Genomic DNA, 20,586 nt, shown 5'->3' with positions numbered 1-20,586 from the left:
TGATCAGCTGGTTTTGGTTGTCAGCAGCAAACTGGTTGATTCACTCTAAGAAGGTGCTATTTAAGAGACTGAGCTGAAAACAGCACCTCAGACTGAGGAAGTCTCTTGGATGAGAGATGAAACGTTTCTAGAATTTTTTTTGCTTTGTTTTGCTTTTGTTTTTTTTTAATGTCCAGAGGACCAGATTGAACTTTTTTGGATTTTTCTACCTGGATTATTGAGCATGCATCAAGATGTTTCTCATCAAGTTCTTCTGCAATAAGCATTCACACTGCATCTTCTATGCAAATGCAATTTCTCTCATTATATTTTATGTTAAACAATTAATTCTCTGTTTAAATGCATTTTTCATCCCATATATCTCTTTGTTACTCAGTTTTATTCAAGTTTGTTTCAAGTTTGTTTGTTTGTGTGCTCGATCGTATTTAAAACATGTTGCAAAGTGTTTGAAAAGTTGGGTTTACAGGTCAGCATCTGCAGAGTGTGTGTTCTGCTCGACTCGAGCTGTTTAAGCCTGCCATGTCACTGTTTGCTCATTCTCTGTGTGCTGTTGTGTGTGAAAGAAAAAAAAGGGTTGTGGGGGGGGGAGATCAGGGGTGTTTCCCCCCTTTATGTAATTCTTTGACCGTAGCAGCGACATCCAAACACTCGCACACAAGTCTGTGAGGTGTGAGAATGGCCGGTGTTGGTTTAGACCCAGGTCTTGGGTTTAAGTGGATCACCGAACACACACATTCCACACTCGCATGGCCTCAACACAAGCCCCCCACCATCTGAGGGATGTCTTGTCTCTGCAAAGCATATTACTGAAACATTAATTTAAGTATGTTTAGGTAAATACATTTTCACAGTGCTTGAATCAGAACACTTTGTGTTGTCCAAGGTGATATTTCTTTAATCCGTTGTAGCCGCGATGCGCTCTGCAGGTAGCTGGAGTTGGTAGATTTTCAGCTTGAGTGGAAAATCGGGTGCTCACAAATCAGATATTCATTACCTCCTGCTGGCACTGAGCGTCTTCACTGTACAAGTTTATACAGAGTGAGGAAAACCCAAAGTGAATCTGGTTTACAACTGTAAGGTGTTCAAAACTCAAAGAAGTTTACGACTTGTTAAGTTTGTGGCTTTGATCAGTTTGGTCGGCTAATATCAGACGCCTCAGGTTTACAAATGAAGTATAAATAAATAGAAGTATAAAGGTGTAACGTTACTGGCTGCTTGTGAAAATCTGTGTGTAAAAAAATAAATAAAAATAAAACAGGAACAATATATTTAACATGCTGCCAAGTATATTTGTGTGAATTCTAATTCAGCTCCCACTCTATTGTTTTCCTGTTAATAAATAATTGTGTATTCTTTGCATCCGTAGTGCTATATCACAACTCATTTATGGGGACGACTTGGCCCAGTGGATTGGGTGGTCATCCTCTAATTGGAAGGTTGAGGGTCCAATCTATTTATCCCTGGATGAGTGAGAATATCAGAGTAGTTCTGTATATAATGTGTAAAATCACATAATGAAAGTACTACAGTATGAACTTTGTAAAATGCTTAAACGAACCTGGAGAGCACAAAAGATTAAATCATGTAATCTGGCCAAGTTTCTTTTAGGGTGGAAAAAGCTGCTATTTAAGTTGTGGACCATTCACTATTTATTATATCAAAATGTTCAGCTCAATTGGGAATAGTCTGCCTTGTTTTTATATTATTTGTAACTTTTATTTATTCATTTAACTGTAAGTACAAAAAAATCTTTTGAAATAAATTGAAATCACTTTAATTCGAAACCATTGCTCTCTAAGATCTACTTCAGCCTTTTAGCTCTGTATTTTTTTCTTATTCTCCTTTCAGATTGCATCTATAGTCTTGATAATTTAAAACTTTTGACTATGATTTTTGACAACAGTTTAAATAATTTTATCCAGTCGTTATGGTTTTGCTGATTTAGCTTTTAGCTCCTGTTCTGCTTATTTTAGCAACTCTTACAACAAATTTGAGCAAAGTCTGTCAGCGCTTAACATGTACACAAACTAAACTTACATTTAAACATAAAGTTAAATATTATATACGGATTATAAGGTGCATTAAGCGAAACAAAACCGACAAGTCAAACTTTATTCAACTCATTCATAATAACCACATAAAATTGCTTCGAGGTCAGTAAGCACAACCAGAATTAATAAATAAAGCGCACCTGATTATAAGGCTCACTGTTGATTTTTGAGAAAATTGAAGGATTTTAAGTGCGCCTTATGGTTCGAAAAATACGGTAAACAATGTTTCTATTTTCTACAATCCGGAGATTTGCATGATTCAGGCATCATAAGCAGCCTAGAAAAATCAATCTGTGTCCCTCTACTTTTAAGATTCACTGTACCTTGAACAAATACAAATATTTTGTTGTTTTTGGATCTTCTTATATCCTTTTTTTTTCTTCTGTTTCTTCTTTCTGCGTGCTTTCAGGCCGGACACATTTGAGTGGGATCAGGTGCGCAGCATGAGCCCCGTGGACAGACTCGAGCACGCCTTCACTTTAGCCAAAAACCAGCTCGGCATCGAGAAGCTCCTGGATCCTGAAGGTGTTAATTTTTATATTTTTTATCAGTTGCCTTTTAAAGTTTTTGGATAGTGTTACACACGGTAGAAAAGACCTCGTACACTTTATTCAAGATTCCTACTTCTGAAAACTGTCTGCGGTCAGGAAGCCTCACCAGCAGCTGAATAAACTCAGCAAAGCAAACACCTTGAAGTTGTTTCAGACTTAATATGTAAAAAAAAAAATTGTGTTCTGTTATTTAGTCATGTCTATATCCTGACTGTCTGGGGTTGGGGGGGCAGTTCCTGACCCATATCAAAGCCTTGTTTAATTAGTTTAACCTGTTTCAACCTTCTTCCTTCTCACCTTCCTTCCTGTTTAATCTCCTGTCAACTTTAACATCAACCTCACTCTGCCACACTTCATTTGTCTTTTGCAATTTTCACTTTTCTCTCTCTTCATCCACCCCCCCACCCCACCCCACCCCCGATTGTCACGCTTTATTTGTCTCCTGGCCTTTCCACCTGCCTCCTGCTGACTCTCTCCCTTCGCCTCAGACGTGGCGGTGCAGTTGCCAGATAAGAAGTCCATCATCATGTACGTGACCTCGCTGTTCGCCGTGCTGCCGAAAGACGTGAGCATGGAGGCAATCAGAGAAGTGGAGACCCTGCCTCGCAAACACAAAGTGGTGGCTGAAAGCTCAGGTCCAGGGCTCAGCATGCAGGTAAAATATACAGTTCAAGCTCTTTCCCAGTGTTATACAATACAGGAGGTACAGTTTAAAGTTAGTCGTTTTCAATGTAATTTTAGCTCAAGTGAGTTTTAATGCGTTTACACATTCAAAACCATCATAAATAGTTCATTTTATTAAGTAAGGTTAACATCCGAAAGCATTCAAAGGTAAGACAAGTTACAACAACAAGCAAACGATACAACGGCTGTCTTATAGAAAACACAAGAGGTATGCAGATTCTTGTTTGAGCTGGAGCAGAATCGGTGTTCCATTTCTGAAATCATTGAACTTCTCATCCAGAAGCCAGAGCTCCATCTGTTTTCCACCAAGCACAAGGTGTTCTTTTTATGGATGAAATCTAAAGAATCCACAGCTGGGACCTGCACAGCTTTGCAGGCAGGTCCAGAACCAAGGCAGCTTCTTTAACACTTATATTATGAATTTATTTGAAAACTTTCCACACAAATGCACACAAAGTGTTGTAAACAAAAACACAACTTCTAAAATACAGATAACGTACAAAGAACATCAGCTGCAGCAAATGTGTTGCGTCAGATCTTGTTGGGGTGTGTTGGTGTCTTTCTGTAGTAGAGATTATTCACATAAGGACATTTAAATAAATATTTTTTATACCAGAGATAAAGGCAAACGTCAAACTGATATATCCAAGCTTATTAATGTCCAAACATTCTGGCTGAAACTGCTATTTTCCACATTTTTGTGTTGCCAGATGGATCTGAAGACCTTAGTCAAACGTGTCCTGATTGCATTTATTAAGATGTCTTTTATACAGATCCATGAAAATGCTGTTTACTTTCACACGTGTCAAATTCAAGGCCCTAGGGCCAAATTTGGCCCTTATTAACATATTTTCTGGTTCCCAAGGTGATATTTTAAATTTGAAATACTTTTATCTCTTCTTATTTTGCTTACAAACCGAGCAGACTTTAGTTATTATAGACTTCTCGTGACAGTTGGCCCACTTTGATGCCAACAGAAATGTTTGACTTTTTCAGTAATCTTTGATTTGTATGTGGAAAGAGCAACGGAAAAGGTGAAATGAGACTGATCAAACTCTTGCCGAGGAAACTGCAACCAAGAAAAGATGTCAGGTGTCCGAGTCTGAAACTGTGCCCCCTGGTTTAAACCAAGTTTTGAGTTTTGGACCCATTTTGTAACCAAGTTTGACACCTTTAGCTGTTTTCCTGTCTCAGCACAAAGATGAATGAACAGCTGCGCAAAACGGACTCTAATCTGCTTCACCGTTTGCTGCTCTGCTTACGTTCTGATTCCACTTGGTTTAAAAGCATCAGCGTTATTGTATGTTGCGAGTTGCTGGACAGAATGAGTCACTGCCATGTTCTCTCCGGACTTGCTCGTGAAAAGCACAGTCGGCACGGGCAAAATGGGAGCAGAGCTGTGACTCACCTCTTTGACTTCACCACGCTGCAGACTGGAAACATCGAGCTGTAAATGGGTAGTGGGGATAAACTGGTGAGAATCGGGGCGTTTGCAGAGAGTTGACAGGGAAGTACTGAGCTTTAGTTTATGACTGAACGGTGCAACTTTGCTTTAAGTTGTTGCTCATGACTCCAAATATTTAACAAGTAAAGCAAAAGGGATGCAATTAAATATAACCACATTAATGTGGCTCTGATAATTCATGCTTGCTTTTAAGCTCTTCTCTGCCAGCTGTTTGACTGGTTCTACAGGGTTGCTTATTTTAGAGGCTTGTAGTCAGAAGTGAGGGGGAGAGAACTCCAAAACCACCTCTTAAGTTTTTATTGCCCATGGGTACATATTTCACACAGCCTGGGATGGATGCTGGAAAAGTCTTTTTAAGTTCTGGTTTGTCCAACAAAAAAAAAAAAGAGTTTACTTTCCTGGAACATTTTCCTCCCCATAGGAAGTGATGCTGGTAACCAAAAGAAGGAGCAAGAAAGACTTCTTTGTTTTGATGGCAGTGTTTAGTGTTAATTTCCCTATTTTAAGTTTAGTTTTGACCTATATTGTCTCAGCTTTCTCGTTATTGCTCTCTTATGGCAGTGTATGCTACAGCGAGTTATTCCAAAATAGCCCAAAGGTCTGAATATTTCCAGCTGCTGACCTTTGCTGAGCTTAACTTACCACTGTGTAATTTCAGCCCTGGAAACAAAGGCCCATTTAACTTGTTACTGTACTGGTTCTCTACACACAGAAGCATTTTTTTTTTTTTTTGGTCATGTTTGACTTGGCTGCCGCTGCTGTGGATTTATCCCGTTCAGTTCCAGACAGATTAGCCGAGTTCCGTCGAGGTTTTTTTTTCTACAAAGATGGAAACGTTGAATACTTTCTGTGCTGTTAGGAACCAATACAACTGCATCAAAATATGATAGAATTTAAGAAAAGGATTATTTGGAATGAAGCAGTTTTCATTCTAGTGTGTCTAAAGACATTTATAAACCGAAACAAACTCATTTTTAGTTAGTTTAATCTCAAACTAACCTAACAAAGGCAAATACAGAGGCTTTTCAGCTTCCCTTAAATAACGCCTTTACTTCTGATCTTATTTCTTTTAGACTCTTGGCAGTACACTTGCTTTTATCCTGCTTGTTTTTGTTTCTCCTTATTCATAAATTTAGGAATGGCCTGCTCAGTGTGTCATACATTACAGCATCCTAAAAAGCCTGTGGTTTGTTTCTTTTATGTTTTCTGAATAGGACATGTCACTCAGCCTGATGTAGAACTGCACAGACCTCCGTAGATGTCTGTGTCCATTTTAAAACCCGTCAGCTGGTGTGCACAGATGTAATTAAGAAAAACAAACGGGAGGTTTAGGCATTGTCATATTCAATAAGCACCGTTGTTCAGAGAACTTTACAATGACTTGTTTTTTTATTTAATTAAATGTGCTTATTTCAATCTATGACATCAAACATAAAAAAAAAAAGGTTATTCAGCGTTATATGAAATGGTGCAGTTTAAAATAATTTACTCAAGTAATTTCCCCCAGATATATTGATATGTACCGTATTTTCCGGACTATAAGGTGCATTAAGCGAAACAAAACAGTCAGATTAGTCAAACTTTATTCAACTCATTCACAATAACTCTTAACATTGTTCAGTTGTACCACATAAAATCGGTTCGAGGTCAGTAAGCACAACCAGAATTAATACATAAGGCGCACTGGATTATAAGGCGAACTGTCGAATTTTGAGAAAATTAAAGGATTTTAAGTGCGCCTTATAGTCTGAAAAATACAGTAGTTCGGAAACGCTGGTACGCACTCAATGTAAACAAATAAGTTTTGTCTGCATACTTTATTCAGCAAACTAAACAAAAATCTGTACCACTAATTCAAAATTGCTGCATTTTTCCATCCCAAACGTTTTTTTTTTTATGGCCGTCGCTATCGTTAACCTGTTTTTAGTCCATTCAACTGTTTTCATAGGTAAACAGACATTTGTGGTAGTTGGAAATAGGTGCCTTTTTTTTGCATTTGACACATTAACCATCGCTATGAGGGGGAAAAAAAAAACAACTTGTGGATTTTGTTTCTTTTTTTTTTTGTTGACTTGCCTTTATGACTTTTACATTGAGCACCTTTAAGGTCATGAAAGGTTCAAATTAAGAAGTTATTTTTTTCGACTTCATCCCGTAACGATACAGTGCAGGGTACTTTGGATATAAATACGTGTACGTATAGTTTAAGTTATATCATCGTGTCTGTTTTTTCTCTCAGAATGTGCAGACGGACGAGGCAGGCAGCAGCCCACGACCCGAGACCCCCAGCACCCTAACAGAAACGGAAGGGGAGATGGAGGAAGGCTTACTGGAAGTAGATCTCGACGGCTACCAAACGACACTGGAGGAGGTTTTGACTTGGCTGTTGTCAGCTGAGGATGCACTACAAATGCAAGAGGAGGTGTCAGACGATGTGGAAGAGGTTAAAGAGCAGTTCCACACACATGAGGTAGGAAGAAACAAACAGGTCGGCTAAAATCAGCATTAGAAATGCATCTAAAAAGTTTTATTTGACTTTTTACTTTTTCAAGTCTGATTAATAGACTGAAAATCCCTGATATTCCAATATCTTTAACCTACATTTTGAATAAAGTTGTGTTAAATTACAATTTGTTTTTAAAGATTTAGGATAACCTGAGAAATATGACACACATGTTGTTTGACTCACACTGGCTGTCATACCTGTCACCCTTCATCGGGACGTACAGCAGCATCCGGCAGAGAAAGCGAGGCCTCCCACAACTAGCAGTGCATGCTCTGTACATGTTGGGAATGCCAGGAATTCTACTAAGATCTGTGGCGCTCAGCATTACAAAGTGCCCCGGCCTGGAGCATACTTGTTTGCTTGATATGGGGGCGTATTAGCACAGTTTGTGTCTGTGCATGTGTGTAAAAGGGCTTTGGATGGATTCCCTTGGCTGAAATGTGAATATTTTTGAAGCTGAATGACTGGAATCCAGGTCAAAGCAGAAACCTGGTTGAGAGACTTTGGAGCAATAAGCTCCAAAGTCTCTTCTAAAAGCTTTTTAGTGTGGAAAAGTTGGTTTGTTTTTGACCATGCAGTGCCCTTTAACCTGCAAAAGCAAGAGTACTTCCAGTCGCTGTCAGAACGCTTGCTCACGCAGCGTGCTCACACAAGCTGACAACATGCTCCAGGTGGAGTTTCTTTTTGCTACAAGGAAATACAAGCAAACTCTCAGTAGTTCTTCTTAACGTAGCTTTCCTTCCTTTTCCGTTTCCCATTCGGTCTGTTTGCCAGCTCACCACTCAGTTTGTGCGTGCGGACTGTTGCTACAGCAACACATGCACATTTATGGTGCAGAGGTGACATCCACTGCTCTTTGTGGTCGTTTAGAAGCGCTGAAAATTAAAAGATCTGGACAAAAAGAAAGAAACTATCCAAATGGTTATATGAGACTATCATTTGCAAGAATGGCACCTCAGATTATAAACACTTTATTATGAAGTTGTGTTTCAGCCAACTGGATGAAGAGGCCCATGTTTGTAAAGCTAGATTATACACCGTGTGTGTTTTGTGTTTATTTTTTTACTCCACTGGTCTTTGCTTTTTTCTTTGTGCGGGAACATTTGTTCCCCTCAGCACACAAATCAGTGATTTCCTGTAAACTTGCTGGAACCTTGTGTTTGTCTTCTTTTGAAGGCCTTCATGATGGAGCTGACAGCTCATCAGAGCAGTGTGGGTAATGTGCTGCAGGCAGGCAACCACCTGATCGCCCAGGGCAACCTCACAAAAGAAGAAGAGGATGAAATTCGGGAGCAGATGACACTCCTCAACTCTCGCTGGGAGTCCCTCAGAGTGGCCAGCATGGACCGCCAGGCCAGGTAGAAACACTCGCGTTGTACCAGTATTGTCTTTGCAAACGATTAATGTAATTTGGTGATTTGTAATTGAATGCTCATCAAGCATTCACACTATTGTGATCCATTTATCTTCCGTACATTTTTCCGCATCTTTCTCGTTCCACAATTTTTGTGCTATTTCAACAAATCATAAATCAAAACGTTCAGCTTGTTCAGGAGAAGGTGCTTTGACTTGATCTTAGTGCAACATTGGCTTTTTGAAATGTTTAGCCTTTTCTGCCACTTTTTTTCCTCATAGAAAATGAGTTAAGCTCGTTTGACATCCTTCAATTCTTTAGATCTGTTTACAACCTTGTACTGCTCCTTTCACATTTTGTTCTGGTTCAGCTTCTTTCAGCTTCCTTGTGCATGTTTAAATTTTTGTTTTTTAGCTACTTTCAGCTAATTTCAGCTGCTCCTTTCAGCTTTATTCTGCTAACTACATTTTTGTGCTTCTTCTAACTTTCTGCTTATTTCAGCTTATTATGCTCATTTCAGCTTATTATGCTCATTTCAGCTTATTTATGCAGGCTTCAACTTTTGCTGCTATTTCAACTACTGGTACTATTTAGCTGTTTTATGCTAATTTTAGCTTTTTTGGCTAATTCCACATTTTTTGCACTCCTTTAAACTTTTCTTCAGCCTAATTCAGCAAAAACGTGCTCTCTCCCCCTCCTTTCTCCATGGGATTTACCTGTCTAAATAAAGATTGAATGAATTCTGGTAATTTCAACTACTTGCTGCTTTTTTAGCTTCTTTTCAGCTGTTTTTTTTTTTGTTTATTGCTATTTTTTTTACTTTTTTCAGGTAATTTCCACTTCTTTGTGCTCATTTCTGTTTCTTTCAGCCTAACTGGGCAAACGTGTTCTTTCTGCTTTCTTCTGCTAATTTAAGCATGTTCTACATATTCAGCTACCTTTTTAGCATTTTTAACTAATTGCGGCTGTTTTCAGATAAATTCAATTTTTTTTGTGGTAATTTTTGCTATTTTCAGCCTAATGAAATTATTTCTGCTAGTTTCAGCTTTTTCAGCCATTTCGGCTACTTTTTAGCTGTTTTTTGTGTAAAATTTTACTTTTTTGTCTAATTCCCTATTTTTGGAGCTCTTTTCATCTCTGTCTACTTCCTTCTGGTAGTTTATGCTTTTTCAGCTACTTTTCAGCCATTTTTTTTTTTTTTTTGCTAATTTCATCTTTTTTAGGTAATTTCCTAATTTGTGTGCTCATTTCTGCTTATTTAAACCTATTTCATAAAATATGTGGTCTTTCTGCTTTCTTCTGCTATCTTAGGCATGTTTTTACATTTCAACTACATTTCAGCAGTTTTTTAGCAAGTTCTTCAGCAATAAGCATTCACACTTCTTTTTCGCAGGGAATGCAATTTCTCTAGTTTAACCTGTTTTACGTTATTTGGATTTGAGGAGCAGTGAGGTTTAAACTAGAACAAATGCAGAATTTTCCGTTTAATTTAATGGAAACAGTCCAGTTAAAAGGTGAATAAATTATGACTTCTTTCTACCTTTGTACCATCTGTGCTCTTGCTTTTATCCCCCCTCGTTTTCCAGGCTCCATGAAGTTCTGATGGATCTTCAGCAGCAGCAGTTACAGCAGCTTTCTGATTGGCTGACACTGACGGAGGAGCGGATCAAAAGGATCGAAACACAACCAGCAGCTGAAGACCTCAACACCTACAAGGAACATGTAGAACAACACAAAGTAAATTGAGTTTATTTATTTTTTCCTCCCGTTGAACACAGATGAAAAAAATGCATATGAAAGGTGTAGAAAGATTGCACTTGCTTGTCATTCACATTTGTCCAGAAATAAAGTGAAATTGAATTGAATTGTATAGAAAAGTGTGTACCTATTCAGGTAACTGTTCATGTTTTGCTCTAAAATCTACCAGTCCTGTGATCACCTTCACCTCTTTAATGAGTCCTCGTCCATCTTCGTACGGTCGCCCTAAACCTAAATAACTCTTCTAGCAGCTCATTTAAAGGGTGATATGTGGAGTTCACTATGTGTACTCCTGCACAGGAACTCCAGAACGACCTGGAGGCGGAGCAGGTGAAGGTGAACTCTCTGACTCACATGGTGGTGGTGGTGGATGAGAACAGTGGCGACAGCACCACCGTTGCCCTGGAGGAACAACTGCAGGTCTGATGTCTGCATTTCAAGTTAAATCCAGAACTTTTGTTGAGAAATGAAGAATTTCTTTGTATCTAGTTTTACTTGATACAAGTTATAATATGCTCTCTATTGAAATGTATTAATTTTTGTCTGCATTCAGTCTCTGGGTGAACGCTGGGCAGCAGTGTGTCGCTGGACAGAAGAACGGTGGCAAAAGCTGCAGGAGGTGTTTCTGGTTTGGCAGCAGCTTTTATCAGACCAGGTGAGATGTTCCACCTCATAATCCATGGTCACATCATCTACAAAACTCTTGATTGGCGATATATTTTGTTATAATGCATCTACAGTGGAAGACTGAGCTAAATTATATTGATTCACAAAAATGTTGCAGAGATTAAACAAGTTTTTTTTTTAAAACTTTTTTCTCCACTTCTCACGAAAACCAAGTCTGTTTTTTGTTTTCAAACACACCTGTTTTTGAAAGTAGTTGTAGTACTGTGGATTAGTGGTTAGCACCGTTACCTCACAGCAAGAAGGTCCTGGGTTCAATCCCCGAGTTGAACCTGGGGTCTTTCTGCGTGAAGTTTACATGTTCTCCTCATGTTTGAGTGGATTTTTTCCGGGTTTCCTCCCACAGCTCAAAAACCTGCATGATGCTTAGGTTAATAATAATAGTTTGGATAACATAAAGCCTAAAAGTTGTTTGTCTAGTGCTTTTGTTATACAATAAAAAATAAAAAAAGTGTTTTCCTGCAGAGTTTGTTCAGAGCGTGGTTGGATGAAAAAGAGGAGGCCTTAAATGAAGTTCAGACGAGCGACTTTAAATACTCCTCTGAGTTTGATTCAAATGTTCGAAGACTGGCTGTAAGTAGACGACTGATTCCTCTTAGTTTCTGTATTTTTTTTATTTTATATTTTCTAGTTGCATGTTTACCTTTGTCTTATTTAGATTTTGAACGAGGACATGGAGAAGAAGAGACGGATTCTGGACAAGCTGTCTGATGCGGGACAGGATGTGATGCAGCTGCTGCAAAGTTGTGAGGCGGGAGCGAAGATCGAGGCCGACACAGAGGAGCTGACTCACAGATGGGACGCTCTGGTTCAGAAGCTGGAGGACTGCTCGTCACAGGTGGGCGTCGTGCAGTTCCTTATTCTCCGAGTGCTCAGTGTTTTGTTTGTAGTTTCATACAAGCGTCGAAAATAAAATTTCAACAGTTGTTCGTCATTTTAATGCCGTTCAGCAAACTTGTAAATAAGAAGCATTATAATGTTTTCTTTGCTTGGCAACTTATTAACTATGTGCGTTTTGTTTTCATTCTCCTTCATGCGCGAACTCTCAGTTAATGGAGGCTGCTACGAACGCTGGGATGCCTCAAGTAGGAGAACAATCCATCGTGGATACGGTCGCACCGACCACTTCCTTAGTTGAACAGGAGCTGGCCGAACCTGCTCCCTGTAAGAAACGAATGGTGGAGACAGATGCAGAAACCAGAAGACTGTAAGAAATGTGACTCTTCATCTCAATTAACAAAATGGGTGTAAGAACAACCGGCTTGCAAACACTAAATCACGGACTGTGTTCTGCAGGTTTGAAAACAAGGTTTCTGACTTGTTCAACTGGATGAAAACATGGAAGACATCTGCTCTGACGCTGGCTTCTGCACCTCCTGAAACTACACCTGACACCCCAGACCTGCAGGAGAAGCTAAAGGTGAAGCTGCAGATTGTGTCAGGCTTACAAGACCACAGCACTGACCACCAAGCTACAGTGTCAAATCTAATATATGTAATAAATGCTTATTTATGCTTAACTTTAGGACCTGGAGTTGGACCTCAAAGCCAAGGAAAGCCCAGTTAGCCAGGTGATTCAGGAGGGCCGGAGCCTGATGGACCAGCTCGAGAGAGGTATGAAGAGCAAATTTTCCTCATAAACTTCAAACCAAACGCACAAAATCATCTAAGTTTTGCTAAACTGGTTCTTCTTACCAAGCAGCTAATTTATTTAATAATTTTCCCTCTAAAACTGTGTTCATGACATGTTTTACAACTTACCCGTAGCTGTGACGTGTCTTTATGTATATATATAAAAAAATACTTTTTACATATTTATTTAATATTAAATAGATGCGGAAAGTAAATACCGGTACTAACTAGAGAAATTGCATTTCCTGCGAAAATGCAGTGTGAATGCTTATTGCTGAAGAACTTGCTGAAAAACAGCTGAACTTAGCTAAAAACATGCTGAAATGTAGCTGAAATGGAAGAACAAGCTTAAGTTAGCAAAAGAAAGCAGAAAGAACACATATTTGCTGAACTTGGTTAAAATAAGCAGGAATGAGCACAAAAATGAGTAACTTACGCCAAAAAAAAAAGCTGAACTGAGCAAGGAATAACTGAAAAGTAGCTGAAACAGCAGAAAGAAGCTTAAATTACAAGAAGGAAGTGGAGAGAGCACAATTGTGCCCAATTAGGCTGAACAAAGCAGAAATGAGCACAAAACAAAACACTGAAAAGTAGCTAAAGAAGCAGAATAAGCTTAAATTGGCAGATGGAAGTGGAGAGAGCACATTTTTTTGCTGAATTAAGCAGACAAAAGTTGAAATGAGTGGGGGGGGAAAAGTGGAGTTAGCTGAAAATGCTAAAATTAGCATAAAACAGCTAAATAGTAGCTGAAATAGCAGAAAAAGCTGAAACTTGCATAAAAAGATGAAATGAGCAGAAGAAGGTAAAATTATTGTAAGGAAAATGTTGTAGTTAGCAGAAAGAATCTCAAAGGAGCACAAAACGGCTGAGAAAACAGCTGGAATTAGCTGAAAAGTAGCTGGAAAAAAGTTTAAATTTGCTCAAGGAAGCTGAAAGAAGCTGAGCCAGAACAAAATGTGAAAGGAGCAGTAAAAGGTTGTAAACAGATCTCAAGATATGAAGGATGTAAATTGAGCTCAATTTATTTTCTACGAGAAAAAAAATGTCAGAAAAGGCTAAATATTTCAAAAAGCTAAAGTTGTATCAATACCAAAAGTCATAGCACCCTTCTGAACGAGCTGAATGTTTTGATGGAAAAGCACAAAAATTGTGAAACGAGAAAAATGCTGAAAATGTACAGAATAGTTAAACTGGAAGTCGGAAGAATAATAAATCTAAAGAGGATCACAAATGAATGCTTATTAAGCATTTATTAAGCATTAATAAATATATTCTTAATAATAAGCATTCACACTGCTGATGACAAGTTCTGCTTAAAAGCAGTTTTTAAGTTTTTCTGATGTGAGCTGGTGTTCCTGTGTGTCTTCCTGCAGAGGCAGTGAACGTGGACTCAGTGAGGACTAACATGGACCTGATTCAGACTGAGTGGGACGTCTGCACACGGGAGCTCCAGGCCACCCGTGATCGGGTCCACACCGAGACCCGGGTCAGAGCACTTTCTGTAGAACTCGCAGACATGAATCAGATCTTGGAGAAGCAGGACCGGTGGCTGGAGACGACTTCATCTGTTGAAATGTCCAACGAGGTCGAGCGCAGAAAAGTGAGCGCAGAATGTCAGGTGAGGTTTAGTGACTCGGTTCTCAAGGCAGTTAAATCTTTCTTAAAGGAATAGTTTAGTCAACTTTGAAGAGATGTTTTAACTAATAGCTATCACCGTATCAGCTGTGACATCAGTGAGTGCACAGGGTTTGGAAAAAGAGGCAAATATCTTCATTCAGCCAACTGGTGCTTGTTTTTATTTTTAATGTTTAGGCTTATGACACATGTTTTCTAAAACAACAAACTGATGTGAAAGAAGGCTGCATTAGCCAGAACTTTTACATGACCGTTTAGTTTGTTGCCGTTTTCTCATTCGAACAACCTCCTTGTTACTGCGCAAATGTCTGCCGAGTGTTGTCAGGGAGAATTCCAGTGGACACGCTGAAGCCTCACCACCAGCAGCTTGTACACAGTCTATCTATGCTCCACGCTCATGCATATGCAAAGTAAAACAGATGTTCAACTGAGAAAACAGCGACAAAACCCCCCAAACAGTTTCATGCAAAAGTGTAATTTAACTTTTTGATAGAAAATAATTTTATTCAAAAATATTTGGCAAGAACAAAAGAACTTTATCTTGCAAAAACACATGCCTTCAAAATGCTTTAAAACATGCGTGTGTAATGCGAGTTGCTTAATGGTGCAGCCTTTAAAAAGTAATAAAAATAGCAATGTTTTGCATTAAAAACCCTAATTAAATTAATGAGGTTTTCATTTTTGTTTTGAAGCAAATGAATTCCATTATTTTAAGTAGAAAAAGTGCCCCTTTGTGTCTGAACGTTTTAGTTTTTGTGCTTAATTGGACTTGAATTATTAATTTCCCTGCTGTTAGGTGTAATCAGAAGCGCAGAGTTCCATGATGACCCCCTGATGACAAACCCATTAGTGAACTTTCTCCTCGGTCTTGTGTTCTGCAGTCGCGGCTCGCTCAGGTCATGGCCCTAACTCCACGACTGGAGCAGCTGTCTGCAGAGGCAGGGACGCTGGGAGCCGTGCCCTCCCTGAAAGACCACCTGGTGGTGGTTTCTGCACATCACGCCTCCACTCTGCAGCAGCTGCAGAGGAGGGAACAGGAAGTCAAAGAAGGTAATTTAAGCTGTTTTATTCAAATCATCTAAGTCAGTGGCAGGAGAAATTAATTCCAGGAAGATGATTAACAACACCAAAGTGCCTTTCAGTGGAACTGATATTCTGGACCTTTTCTTTCTCCTTGTTTTTGGTCTAATGTCCTCAGATTTATGTAAATTTGACATCAGCTTTTATATGAAACTTTTGCCAGTAATAGTTGATGCCCTTTTATGGCCTCCACAAGCTCACAGGTTTGCGAGTGTACGTGAGCGATTTTTGCTTCAGGTCATACTTCTGTCAGCTCACATCTACCTGAGGACGTGACTTGGATGTGGAGCAGTTCTGAAAATTAGTCACCGTTTTACCTCAGGAATTTATGTGCGCTGCTTTTTTGCCAAAAACGAGTCTGTAAAGGAAGACTCGAGTATCACACTCAACACAACTGTGTGTGCTTGCATGTGTTTCTGTGCTTCTCAGGCTTTATGACTCTTGAGGATTTGGATGACACTCAAGGAAAACAATTTTGCTTCTTCTTGAGTTGTTTTTTTTTTTTTTTTTTTTTTACTGGGGCCTTTCCACCTCATATTTAATTTACTTTTAGAGGCAAAAGAGAGACCGTCACGAAAAAGAGCAGGAAGCTCTACTAAGTAAAAATTAGTTTAACAACTATAATCTGCGTAACGTCTGTAAAAATTTCAGGTGTTCGTGGCACTGTAGCTGTGATTTTTTTTGAAAGTCAAGCGTTTAAAATAAAAATACCACTTAAACCATGTTTGGGAATTTCTCTCGAGCTTTATTTCTACACGGAAACAGCGTTTTAGCAGTCCCCAAGCTGTATTTTTCTAAAAAAGATTCCAGCTATCCATCCAGCTTAAATGTAACTTTTTGTAAACAATGGTGTCGGTCTCGCTTTCTGCCTCATTTATGATGCTGTACGTGACAGAAGTAACAATAATGGCAAATTACCTGCTTGGATTTGTGCTGCAGATGCCAGCGTGTCGACTACATCGAAACAGTCAATTTATTACGTCTATGAGCATATAAGGCTGAACAATAAAATTTCCTTTAATAGAACAAAAAACCTTTATAATTGCAACAAATAATCTAAACCTAAAAATACTTTTTTCACTTTATTGAATTGCAATAATACAAAAAAAAAATAAAAAAAAGGATGCATGATATTATCGGCATGATATCAGTACCAGACAATCTTAGCGTTAAAGTTAAATATCGGACATCGGCCATTCCATCAAAATAACTCACCGATATACACTGCCTGGCCCAAAAAAAAAAAGTCGCCACCAAAAAAATAAAAGGTCACACACCAATATTTCGTTGGATCGCCTTTAGCTTTGATTACATCATGCATTCTCTGTGACATTGTTTCAATAAACTTCTGCAATGTCACAAGATCTATTTCCATCCAGTGTTGCATTAATTTTTCACCAAGATCTTGCATTGATGACTAGACACTATGACATGATGGGTGAATTACTTCGCTTGTCTCTCTTACCCTGATGCACCCATCGCTCTGGAACAGAGTAAATCTGGACTCATCAGACCACATGAACTTCTTCCATTGCTCCAGAGTCCAATCTTTATGCTCCCTAGCAAACTCAAGCCTTTTTTTCCAGTTAGCCTCACTGGTTAGTGGTTTTCTTAAGGCTACACAGCTGTTCAGTCCCAATCCCTTGAGTTCTCTTCACATTGTGCGTGTGGAAATGTTCTTACTTTCACTATTAAACACAGCCCTGAGTGCTACTGTTGTTTTTCTTCTATATGATTTCACCAAACATTTAAATGATCGCCGATCACGATCATTCATGATATTTTTCCGGCCAGATTTCTTCCTCGAAGACGATGGGTCCCGTTCTTAACCCAACTTTAGCAGTTTATTCAATCTCCTTCTATGTTTTCTCTGCTTGATGCATGCCAATGATTTGACCCTTCTCAAACAGACTGACATCTTTTCCACGACCACACAATGTCTTTCAACAGGGTTGTTTAAGAAATGAGAAGCAACTCATTGCACCAGTTGGGGTTAAATAACTTGTTGCCAGCTGAAAGATAATCGCCCATGCAGTAATTATCCAGTAAGAGGCTCGTACCTATTTACTTAGTTAAATCCAGGTGGAAACTGGCCAGGCAGTGTAAAAGACACTGTTTTTGTATGACAACCCAGTGACAAGGATGTCTGCAGCGCCAGCACAACGTGATGACGTCACGCGCGCCTACCTGATCTCATCAGAGTCCGAGAGCTTTATTTGTCATACACACCACACATAGTACATGATTTGGGACAAAACTATGTATGCAGTGTCTCAGTTGCATCCAACAAAAACACAAATTGTAAAGAAAAAACGTTAGTAGGATCCAAGTCATGAACTAATAATATTATACATTCACTAAACTAAGAATACACAAGACTAAGAGTACGCCAAGCACTAATGGTACAAAAACAATGCACCAAAACAACAGCAGCAGCAGGGTAGAGAGGAAAATTCAAAATGTCAGCGATGTGGAAGTTTTTTTTGTTTGTTGAGGATGTCGGATTCCGAAGATTTTTGGACTACGTTGAGCCTCACTACATCGTTCCCAATCGGAGATATTTTTCCGTCGTAACTTTACCAGAGTTACAAGCCATTGTTTCATACGTCATTGAGAAGCTAATAACTGATAGCACTTGGGTGAGTTTTACCACAGACATTTGGACGTCGTGTTAGCCCCGTTAGCATGATTAGTCTTATGGCACAATGGATAGACAAAAACTTTGAACTTAAAAAGCCTGTCCTTCATGCACAAGAGTGCAGAGGATCCCACACTGCAGCTATAAACCTGGACCAAGCCTCCACAAGTGAGACAGCATCACAGGTGACTAATGCTAATAAATAATATTTAACACTTTTCATTTAATATAAGTTCATGTGATATGCATATCATATGGCTGTTACTGAATATATGTCACCAGCTCTTACAGCTGTTGCACAATTTTTGTAGCAAATTAGCCTAAATAAGAGGGCTATGTTCTGACAAAGGAAAGTTTATACAAAATATCGGTATCGGTTATCGGCCAAACAAGTTTTAACATATCGGCATATCGGATATCGGCCAAAAATCCAATATTGTGCATCCCTAAAAAAAAATACAGTATACAACAAGTACACCTTTCAAAAAATGTGGGATATGAGAGTAGTTTTAACAAACAGTGAATTATACTAAACAGTAAAGGTATAATTTGTCCAGCTGTTCCTCTGGATATTCTGCCTGAAATTTTCCAAATTTTGGAGGATATTATAAACTGAAACATCGCCCAGTTCACAAAAGTTTTTTGCGAATCCTCGTCAGTCCACAAAGTAGGTTACGTGTTTTGCTCTCACCTTTTTCTTCCTGTGATTATAATTTAGATCATTCCCGTTTCGTGTGTATTTTTGTGGCAGCATCACAGTACCACACACGGACATGGCAAAAGTACAGCAGCATATTTGGATTGTTTTATTAATTTCTAGAAATGGTGCCACGTTCACAAGGAAAAATACTGTTTTGGAAAGATAGTGTTCTCATGTAGATGGAGGGTGTGGGGGGTAAAGCTGTTTAATACTTTACACTCTCATACAAAGTAAAAAAAAATAAATAAATCACCACACATAAAATTGGAAAATCCCATGTAGCTTATTGTTTGCTTCTGACGGATAACATTATTCCTTATTCAAATGTTGTAAAGTGTTTATTTTCTTCCTTCTATACGCCACACTACGTTCCTTCCAGCTGTAGCTCGTCTCGAAGCCACTCGTGCGGCTCAGAATGTGCTGGAGGGTCTGGAGGCCAGGCTGGCTGCTCTCAAAGACGATGTGGTGGACGTAAACACAGCAGAGAGGGCTGTGGAGCGGGCACAGGTGAGCCGATCGACTTTAAACCTTTCCAGCACTTTGAACACATGTGTGATATTAATTAAAAAAAGGTAATGCTCAAACAAAGCATAGGTTAGAGCACCAAGCCCTCAAGTACATTTAGTCTCTCAGACATCTGATTTTGTGATAAGACACAATTAAAGCAATCAGAACTGTGTCCGTGTTATTTCGACATACAGTAGGTGATGGTCGGACTCACAGAACACTTCATTTCCAGTTATCGCAGAATACAACAGAGCTTTTCATCCTCAGCTCTGTGAGGGAGGCTGTGCACGAACATGCCTTTTATGTCTTTTTGCACAGACAGATGTGTATTGTTGCGTTCCTTGTGTTTGTACTCCGTGTTTGTCTTTACCTCCATGCTGTAGTGGAATGCGGCTCAGTTTGCGCTCTTGTTATCGTGGCAGACGGTACACAGCGCTGTGGAGGGGGATGGGGGTCGTGGCACATTCTGGGCAGCGCGCCCGAACTTGAAGTTTTACGTCTAGGCCAATGAACTCGTCAGTCAGCCCAGCAGTCACAACATACACAGCCGTGACGGCGTTTCTGAGATCTGTTCGTTATTAGTCTAATGAGAGGAGACGACACGGATATTCTTGGCTTGGTATTGTTATAGACTTTAGTTTTATTATGCATATTTCTGTCTTAATGACTAGAGTGTTTTTAATAACAAACATAGATCATCTCGTGTTTCTGCACGTAAGCAAGTGGTGTTTCAAAACATAAAAAAAATTGATTTCCTAGTATTCCAACAGGCAGAATAGACATGGCTGTATTTTAGGGCATGTTTTGGACAGAAAGTAGTTATAAAAGTTAATCAAAAGAACTTTTTTCATGTTTCACGTGCATATTATTCCTCTATTATTCTTTTCTGTCTGGCAAAAATAAAGAGTATCGTTAAAATAAATTGAACTAAAGAAAAGAAGAAATGTTAAAGAGTTCATATTGTTTGAAGTGGAGTTCTATGTAAAGGACATGAATATTTAATATCTGTAACAACTTTTGAAATGGTCCTTGAGAAAGTTGATCACAAACATTTTACAAAACTAAGTCGACTTCTTGACTAAGAGCTGGGTTTCTGTTTTCAAGTCTGGATGTATTCCATGTAATATCTTTTTCTACTGGCTTAAATCAATAGCATCGATTATTTTAATAGGGGTTTGGTGCAAAGGTTGTAAACAGTGAATATCTTACCTGTTGTAGATGGATCTTTTAATGACCAAAAATTGAAGCAATGGTTTAATTTTGAGCAATTTGCTGGGCTGTTTAGTCCAAGTACAGAAAAAAAGCAAGGTGGATTGCTGCTGTCCTAAAATATATATAGTA

General features: G+C 38.9%; 1 protein-coding gene across 1 annotated transcript in view; it reads left to right on the top strand.

The window, feature by feature from the left end:
- The window catches only part of utrn (utrophin), a gene marked incomplete in the record, with an annotated part of 237,395 nt that overhangs the window by 30,957 nt on the left and 185,852 nt on the right, over window positions 1-20,586 (top strand). Inside the window, 15 exon segments of the mRNA XM_037685869.1 lie at window positions 2,461-2,576; window positions 3,091-3,257; window positions 6,991-7,221; window positions 8,434-8,615; window positions 10,198-10,348; window positions 10,670-10,789; window positions 10,923-11,024; window positions 11,519-11,626; window positions 11,712-11,891; window positions 12,103-12,260; window positions 12,350-12,473; window positions 12,580-12,667; window positions 14,059-14,303; window positions 15,202-15,370; window positions 19,118-19,245. Coding sequence (XP_037541797.1) covers window positions 2,461-2,576; window positions 3,091-3,257; window positions 6,991-7,221; window positions 8,434-8,615; window positions 10,198-10,348; window positions 10,670-10,789; window positions 10,923-11,024; window positions 11,519-11,626; window positions 11,712-11,891; window positions 12,103-12,260; window positions 12,350-12,473; window positions 12,580-12,667; window positions 14,059-14,303; window positions 15,202-15,370; window positions 19,118-19,245 — 2,269 coding nt within the window.

Source organism: Nematolebias whitei, chromosome 12 (assembly GCF_014905685.2).
Source record: "Nematolebias whitei isolate Nwh7 chromosome 12, NemWhi1, whole genome shotgun sequence".
NCBI classification, from domain to species: Eukaryota; Metazoa; Chordata; class Actinopteri; order Cyprinodontiformes; family Rivulidae; genus Nematolebias; species Nematolebias whitei.
This window is presented reverse-complemented; position numbering and strand designations above follow the sequence as displayed.